At 45.8% G+C, this 8,528-nt stretch overlaps 2 protein-coding genes across 3 annotated transcripts in view; both read left to right on the top strand.

Annotated features, from left to right (window-relative positions):
- The first annotated feature begins 82 nt into the window (after positions 1 to 82).
- Positions 83 to 8,528, top strand: part of rad54b (RAD54 homolog B) — a 39,178-nt gene continuing 30,732 nt past the window's right edge. The window contains exons 1-3 of one of the 2 annotated variants that reach the window (XM_015358220.2): positions 83 to 165; positions 1,367 to 1,531; positions 2,561 to 2,732. In XM_015358220.2, the coding sequence (XP_015213706.2) occupies positions 1,385 to 1,531; positions 2,561 to 2,732 (319 nt within the window). In that variant the 5' untranslated portion in view covers positions 83 to 165; positions 1,367 to 1,384. Of the gene's footprint in view, positions 166 to 187; positions 544 to 1,366; positions 1,532 to 2,560; positions 2,733 to 8,528 lie in introns of those variants that run through there. The other variant, XM_006636122.3, reaches the window with a different exon arrangement.
- On the top strand, positions 5,359 to 8,265 carry LOC138241386 (fibrinogen silencer-binding protein-like). Its single transcript, XM_069194810.1, has 2 exons — positions 5,359 to 5,832; positions 7,120 to 8,265. The coding sequence occupies exons 1-2, from the start codon at positions 5,456 to 5,458 to the stop codon at positions 7,661 to 7,663; spliced, it is 921 nt and encodes a 306-aa protein (XP_069050911.1). The 5' UTR covers positions 5,359 to 5,455; the 3' UTR covers positions 7,664 to 8,265.

Below are 8,528 nucleotides of genomic sequence, written 5' to 3'. Positions count from 1 at the left end.
CTAAACCCGAGCTTTCAATACGGGTGGTTCTGTATTTTATATAGAAAATGAAAAAGACTAATGATACGTTATGGACCAGATTCCTGCGTCCTATTAAAAATACATTTACATCCGCCATGAGATGGAGTGTAACGGCGACCATAATCGGTGTGGCAAGAAGTGACGGTAAAGCACAAAAAAGGTTTTTTATTTACTGATAAGATGCTTTTTTATCCACGTCTGAACATTAATCTCTTGTGTTCACGTTATTTGAGCTTATAATTATAAGGTTAATAATAGCAAGGCTATTCATTTTGCGAAATGAAGGTGGGAGCACTCGTATCTCCGCCCCATGACCGCGGCCTATCGGAGGGCGGATCCTGGTTACGCGGGAGACTTGAGTCTACGGAGGTGGCCGCCGCCGGGAGGAAATAAGAAGAGGATTTGTAGGGAAAAAAAATAATCTTTATTGTGGTATAGAGGGGTTCTGTCTACCTAGAACATAAAAACATAAGAAAGGGCGTCATTTGGCCCGTCTAGCCCGCTTGGTTGCAAGTTTCTAATGTAAGTAATAATGCGGTGCTGTATATCGTGGATAAGGTTGACTATTTTGTTTTGTTTTTTATGCCACAGTTAATAAAACGGAAGGCTGTTGGATCGTTATTATCGACGGTTCTCATTCCCACAACTACCTAGATCGGACATATAAGCACATCATTTAAAAACGGGTCTAGCTTTCAGGTAATAGACACAACATAAAGGTAATCGGACGGCCGTTTAACTGGCAGTTCTGCTTATGTGCTCTGTTTTAATATAGTAAGTCTATATAAGGTCTTTTTCGGAGATGCTAAAATAATCTTTAAGTTTCGGTACGATATGTAGCTACATATGGAACAGTTTGTGCTGTTATGTCCACTGACGTGTCAGTTTGAAGGCTAACGAGAAACGGCATGATTTTTTAAAAATGAATTTGTAATAAATCTCCCAATGAGATTACCTGTAATCTGTAATTTATTCGGATGATCATTTTTTTAATTGCTGCTTTGTTGTATGTAATCTGCATTTTGAAGTAGAGAAATGTTACTCATCATATTTTGGGAAACATATCCATAGTACTGGGCTGTTTAAATCTTATTTGCCTGAAGGATCCCTTTTCAAGAGATCAACAATACCCTCGATTTCATCCTAAGCGTAATTAGGTTGCTAGATTTAACCCTACTCTCATAAAATTCTCCCCGAGGTTAGTGAGCACCAGCGTGAGGATAGTGTTGTCCAATTACCTGTCCATCGCAATCATGGCCTTTCATTGCTATCGTAAGACCCAGGGGCCAGCAAGCCTGCCCACGCGATGCCTCAATAGAACTATTCTGTTTCTGAACTCCTGCAGGTGGGCTGGTATCTCAGTATGCGCAGGTCAGGGGCTCCAAGTCAGCTGTGTGGCAATGTGGCCAAGAAGCCCAGGTTTGTGCCCCCGGCATCGATGCACATGAGAGCTGCTTCTGTGCCCGACCCGAAACGCCCCAGCCCTCCGCTGTGCAATGCGCTGAACAAGGTAGGTAAGGCGTTCGCTCAGTAGCCCCAGGCTGCTTACAACTTCCATTTTAAACCCCCCTGTACTGTGCAGATGTTGTGAAATGGAATTTGATATTTAGGTTTATGGGCCGTAAATTACTACGCTCTAGATATGTGATTCATAAATCAGACTGACTAACTGACTGACTGAGAAGGTTCAGATTCCTTGAGACTGGGGCTTCTGCAGGATGAAGTGGAGGTAAAAAAAAAGAAAAGCTGACTACGTCATTCCCCAGTTGAGCATGCATTTCATACAGTATGATGAAGAGAAACTGAACTCGCAACATCCAAAGAACCCAAAGTAGCTGCAGCTAAAAGTATCTTAAATAATTAGACTTAGGGTTTTGTGTGGATCGCAGACTTTGTTCTGTTATTGTCCCAAAGGGATCAGCAACCAAACACTGGCTTTTACGCTATCAAGTTTGCTGAAAGTGAAGGTGTCCCAATACCCTAACCCTAACCCAGATTTTATTCTAAAATGATCATATGTATGCATGGGCTTGCCTAAAAATAAAATATACAGCGTCTTATACCAGCTCTTACTTTCCAATAATGTCCCATTTGAGTGAATTACAAATGAAGTATACACATGTTTTTAAAGTGAATATTTTGATCAGAACCTGAACGTTCTGACGTTTTATGTATAGGTTTTACAGGGAGACTGTTTCATCACTAAATAAAAGCTGAAAAAGAACCGGTGCCTTTGCTGACGTGAGCAGTGTCCTGATTTGTTTCTTCCAGATAATGAATGTCCTAGTATGCTGGCAGTGATGTCTCGGTATTTTCAAATGTAACATGTGAGAAGCCTTTTTGCATTTTGCAGTCAAACACACATTTAATCAAACCTCCCTGTCAGGGGAAATGTCCAGCAGTCCAGTGTTTCGTGCACGGTGTGTGCAATAGAACTTTCCATACATTTAAACAGCCAAGGTCTTGTAGAGTGTTTTCTTTGCTGTGGTATCATCTGCATTGTATTGATCCCTGATCTTGTCTTAACTGCTTCTTGCAGGTGACAGCTCCCCAGGAAAATAAATCGGAGGCCCCTGTCTTATCCAAAGCCTTGGCAAGAATCCTTAATGCTGTTCCCCTGGGTGACACCGAGGAGAACAGCTCAAAGCTGCAGGGACTCTCCGATAGTCTTACTGTGAGAGAAGAAGAGTCAGACCACAGGACTCCAGATGGTGAGTTGAGCATCATATCTACTAAAACTCCTCTTGGCTGTGTCTTCATAGGCTTGAGCTTTTTGACAACGTGATGTTTTGAACCTCACACTTGAGATCGAAAATCTGCTATTGTAAAAAAAAGTGGTAGTTGCCTGCTGTACAGGAATTGCAAGTGTCTTTAGTAAAACTTAAACCTTCATCAATTAAAAGTGAAAGCTGAACTTGGTGCATTGCCCTTGAGGAGATGGCTTTGTCAGTATAGAACAATGCAGCATTATGATTTTGGTCCAGTGTGATGCTACATATACAGTATAGAAGGATGGTTTCGTTTTTTCCTGCCTGGTCCAGGAAGGTGATAGATAAGTGACAAACTGTGGTTGAAAGGTGACAAATTCGAGAAAAACAAAATAGACACTTTTAGCTTTTTAGAATCTTGCATACACCTTAGAAGCATTCCTTCTTTCAGGAAGGCACTGGAGATTCTGAGCATTGTTTCAATGGTTTTGACCTTTTTTATCTGATCTTTATCTGTTCTCTGTTAATGTCATGTCTGTCCAGTTATGGTGGTAACGTTCTGTACACCATAGTCTGAATAGCGGTGTGCAGAATTAAACCTTTAAATCTGGTAGTTCATGAACAAGGTGAAAACGGATTTTAGGATATGATTTTGGGCCAGGAACAACTAATTGCTGCAAAGGTAGGAAGTGATTGGTGAATGGAGTAGGATGTAATTTTAGGTTCTTAGATATGAGGCTGCGGAGGCCCTAGTGAATTATTCTGATGTGATCTACAGTATGTTTCTACTGTAATGCTTGCTGACCATTAAGGATATAAAATGAGAGATTTCAGAAGCCCTTTATAACATACGTGTACTATGCCTTGCAACCTAATGAGAAAATGCAAATGTGGCTGTGTTTTCATATTGCATTTCTTAAAAGAATTACATTTGTGACTGTTTTTGCTAAATGCTTTTAAGGGATGATGTCATTGGTAGGTAGTTCCATTTCACTGGTAAAGGTGTGAATTTAAATTTAAGCCTTATAGATGAAGCAGCATACAGTACTTTCATGGGACAGCCTGAACTGCTATCATTAAGCAGAAGATACACTTTGAAAAATGCTTCTAATGTGTTCTTTGCATTTCTTCCGGGGGGGGTCGTTAGATGATCTGTGTTTCTGGGAGAAAGGTAGGCTACGCAAAACAAGCAGGCAGACAGAATAGTGTTATTTGCTCAATATTAAATGTTTTACCACTGTTTGTGAAGTGAGCAGAAGCTTCAGTAAGCTGGTGTACTGGAGGAGCTGCATGTGCTTTGTACAGCAGAGGCCTGGGCAGTGCTGTACTGACACTGCCTTGGCTATTCTGCTTTGATTGGGGTGTACTGAAGAGTTGTCGTGCTCATGCAGAAAATGTCTTTCATGCCAATTCACAATGTTACTCTTTGCTCTTTTTGTTTTATATTCTTGTAATTTATCCTGGAGTCTCCCTTTTGTCCTTGTTTCGGATGTTCCTGTAGAGAGAGAAAACATATACAGTAAGAGCATTTTTTGTGTACCGTGAAATGTCAAAGACCTGCTGAACAGATGTAAAGAATGGTTTTATGACTGAACTAGAAGGAATAATATTCACTATTGTAATTTAAGTGTCGATAGGTCTTTTGATGCTACTTTAATAAGTTCCTTTCTTAATTGTTGGAATACACTAGCAGATGTTTTTTCCATTCTGAGGTGTAGAAATGTGTTTTAGAAAGATTAGGACTGCATCGATTATTTCGTGTAACTTAAAACCAGATGTAATACGTATTAGGTTAAGTAAAGTAAATGGGGAATCTTACTCTGAAGAGTTTTTTTGTTTTAATTTCACATCAAAATTCACAAAGAGGGTAAAAAAAGATTTCTGTAAATAGAACAGACTAGTACTGGGCTGTTCCTAGGTTACATGTCCAAGGCCTGCAGAAGAGGCCAATTTAGTCTGGCAGCAGGAGCTCTTTGTAAATCTTGTGTGTCAGCATTGTGCAATACCAGAGCAGCCTGACATGCTTCTGAAACTCTGACTTAAATTCAACCTAATCTGCGAGCAAGAAGAAATAAGATTGCCTCTAGGGGGCTGGTTTGAAAGTCGGAAAAATATACACACTCACTCATTCTCTCTCTCTCTCTCACACACACATACGGACACACACACTGAGCTTAAGCTGGAAACAAGAGAATGTAAGCAGGAAAGGCTTGTGGTTAGGGTATTGTCAGATCGGAACCGCAGCATATACATCAATGAGCACGTCTCGGGCACAGATTCTATCAGCATCCCTGTCCCCGGAGGCCTGGAGCCTCGAACGAGAGCAGGTCAAGTCTGTGCGTGAGTGAGGCTGGAGAAGGCCGAGCCGGTATGTAGAGTCCTGACTCTCCTCATCAGAGGCTGCTGGTGCTTCCTGCCTGCCTCCCAGCCTGTGCTAGCACAGCAGTCAAAGACATCTGCAGCACCTGCAAGGAGCAGGAGCGCTCCGAAACACGGCTCGGTTCAACTGGGGGGATGGAGGAGGCGGGAACTGGAAACGACTTGCCATACTGAAAGAAACTGGAGTGTGGTTGGCGCACGGCCCACCAAGCAATAAAAACGGGTGTGGGGTATTTTTGGGGGGGGGGGGGGGGCGATCAAATCGGAGTTTCGAGACGGCGCCGACGAGCATGGGCTCTTGAGACGGCGGGCCGTGGGCGCGGGCCGCGGCGGGGGTGTCGGCAGGGATGGTGGGGAAAGCCCGATCCTCCAACTTCACCCAGGCGGAAAAACTGGACCTGCTGCGGCTGCTGCAGCCCCACGTGAAGGTGATCGAGGAGAACAAGCACCGGCACGCCACCATCCTGGAGAAGAACCGGCGCTGGGAGCGCATCGCGGAGAGCTACAACGCCCTGGTGGGCGGCTCCCGGCCGGCCCGCACCGCGCAGGGCCTGCGCACCCTCTACAAGAGGCTGAAGGAGAACGCCAAGCAGGAGCTGGTGCAGCAGCGGCGAGCCCAGCCCGCGTACCGGCGGCGGCTGTCCGAGACCACCGCCTCGCTCCTCCTCCTGGTGCCCAGCTTCTTCCAGGGCTTCCAGGGCGTGGGCACCGCCTGCCTGAACAGGTACGTCCGCCAGCCTCCACGCGGCCGGGACCGGCACAGCGTCTTTACCCAGAATCCCCCTGCGCGTTTCATCGACCGCACTCGCCGCTTACCGCGGAGGCCTCCGAGGATGGCCTCGATTTTGGTGCCTCAATCGGCGGTTTTAGCCTCCACACGGCCGGGACCGGCACAGCGTCTTTACCCAGAATCCCCCTGCGCGTTTCATCGACCGCTTACCGCGGAGGCCTCCGAGGATGGCCTCGATTTTGGCGCTTCAATCGGCGGTTTTAGTTTTCAGTTTAAAGAGCTGCACAAGATAACACCGTACAGACGGGGCAGCGTCGGAGACGGCAAGCTGAACGCGATTTTCTTTAGAGGGGCTCAAGTGTGAGAAATCGTTTAAACTCTCGACTGCTGCTTAGCAGCTGAAACATGTACTGTAAATGCGTCCGTGAGGTCTTCAGTGAACATACAGTCAACATACATTAATATTGAAGAAGGCTAAGATGTGTCCCCAGATCCTCACTGACTTTTATAGATGCACACTGACGGGTTGCATCACAGTGTGGTGTGGCAACTGCAGTGCTGCTGACCGCAAAGCCCTACAGCGGGTGGTGAGAACTGCCCAGTCCGTCACTGGGGTTGCTCTCCCATCCATCCAGGATATTCATGACAGACGATGCTTGAGGAAAGCTCTAAGCATCATCAAAGACCCCACACGCCTCAGCTACAGACTGTTTGACCCTCTACCATCTGGAAAACCGTCCCGGAACATTTGGGCCCGGACTACCAGACCCAGAGACAGTTTTTACCCCCGCACTATCAAACTCTAGAACTAATAAACTCCCAGCCTCTCTCACCTACGATCTGAACCTCACAGTGCCTTCTCTCTAACCAAAACTCAAACGCACATTGAAATCGACCCCTACCACACATGTCAAGAAGCTCACTCCCCATAAATTTCTATCCTTTATTTCATTCTATTGATGTATGATTTTGCACATCTGATGTTGTTTTGCACATTGCCTGTTGTCTCCGTCTTTCTTTTCTTACACAATCGTATTGTTGTTGTTTTGGTTTTTATTTGTACTTCTTACCGTCTGAGAGCTAGCTAAAGAGCATTTCGTTATACCATATACCTGTGTATGAGTATAATGACAATGAACTTGAACTATATGTAGTTATAAATACACCGAATGGCATTCTTTGTGGTATGGCACAGCTTTTTGGGGGTTTTCTCCATGTGATTGTGGAGAAAAGAGTTTCTTTGTATTCAAGTCTTAATCTTCCGTTGTGTTTGCATTCCAGATTTTCAGCAGGACAGTCAGGGGATCCAGAGCGACATGAGATTCCGAGATCCCGAACATGGCCTCACTTCCACACAGCCTCCCTGCTGGGCCCCGGGAGCACAGGCGCACACAGTGAAGAAGGGCCTCGCCCAGCCACGCGAGGCGCCGGCTCCTCGGAAGAGTCGGCCCACGCAGGAGCGGACGCGGTTCGGGAGAGCCCAGCAATGCACTGCCCATCTTCTGCCAGCGTGACGCTGACATCGTCGCCGTCCTCCCCTGCCCTTTCTCCCCCGACGGAGGTCCTGTCGAGCTCGCCCACGGTAGACGGCCCCCTCCAGGGGGTGCCGGGACGGCCCCGCCAGAAGAGCCTGCGGCTGACCAGAGAGGAGCTGGAGGCGAAGCTGGAGAACCAGCGGCGCCTGGGGCTCTACATCCGGCTGAAGAGGGAGGGGCTGAGGAAGAGGCAGCAGCTGGAGGAAGAGCTTCTCTGGGCGCGGATCAAAGTGGAAAAGCTCAGGGCCGCCAGACTCAAGCGCGGCCTGCCGGAGCTGAACTGCTGCTGAGGGGGACGGGAAAACGGAGCCGCTCCCAGTGGGAGGGGGCCCCTTCGGAGTGCCCAGCAGAGAATCTCATCCGATCTCATCCGGCTGTCTCTTGAAAGAAGCCGTGCTTCGTCAGCACGGCTGTGTGGTTTCCTTCCACACTCCCATCACGCTGTCAGTTTAAAAAGTGTCTCCTGCTCTCAGTGTTAAATACAAGTTTAATTAGACGGCTCATTCCTTTAACTGTAGACATGGTAAATGTTTTATTGATCTACAATTACTTGGACTGCTTTGACACAAATTTTATGGATGAGCACTGTGTTTCATGTCTCGTATTTCATGAGGTCCAATTGGAAGAATGCATTGATAGCTCAAAACGGCTGCCTCTTCTGTGCTCATCCTACACTAGTTAATATGAACTTTTTCCTCAGTCTGAGGCAGTGTTGATTTCTGTCTTAGTTGACATCTGAGTGAAATACTGTATTACTGTACTAATTAACATACAGTACCAGCCATTCTGCTATCTTTGTCTAAAAGTCATACATTATTCCGAAGGACGTTTTTCTTTATCCTCTACTGCTTTTTTGTTGTTGCAATACTGAATCTCATTGTTTTAACCTCCATTGGAATGCTCTTGTCCTTATTTTGGCCTTCCTAGATGGCACCAGTAGCTATGTGTACACAGAGCTTGTGTTTCAGAATTTAGCTGTATAAGAGTTGGCCTGATCATCAACGGCAGGTGACTGACTTCTTGAACAGGAACTTGTTGTTTTTTTTTTCATGGTTACTTAAACATTTAAAAAAAAAAAAGATGATTTTGGCCACTGTATGCTTTAGTATCACAGAAAGCTGCATTGTCTTCTTGTAGGCTGTTGTCGTTGGATCT

The sequence above is a fragment of the Lepisosteus oculatus genome, chromosome 10, assembly GCF_040954835.1.
Source record: "Lepisosteus oculatus isolate fLepOcu1 chromosome 10, fLepOcu1.hap2, whole genome shotgun sequence".
NCBI classification, from domain to species: Eukaryota; Metazoa; Chordata; class Actinopteri; order Semionotiformes; family Lepisosteidae; genus Lepisosteus; species Lepisosteus oculatus.
The sequence above is the reverse complement of the archived record's forward strand: the minus strand, read 5'-3'. Positions and strand labels throughout refer to the sequence as shown.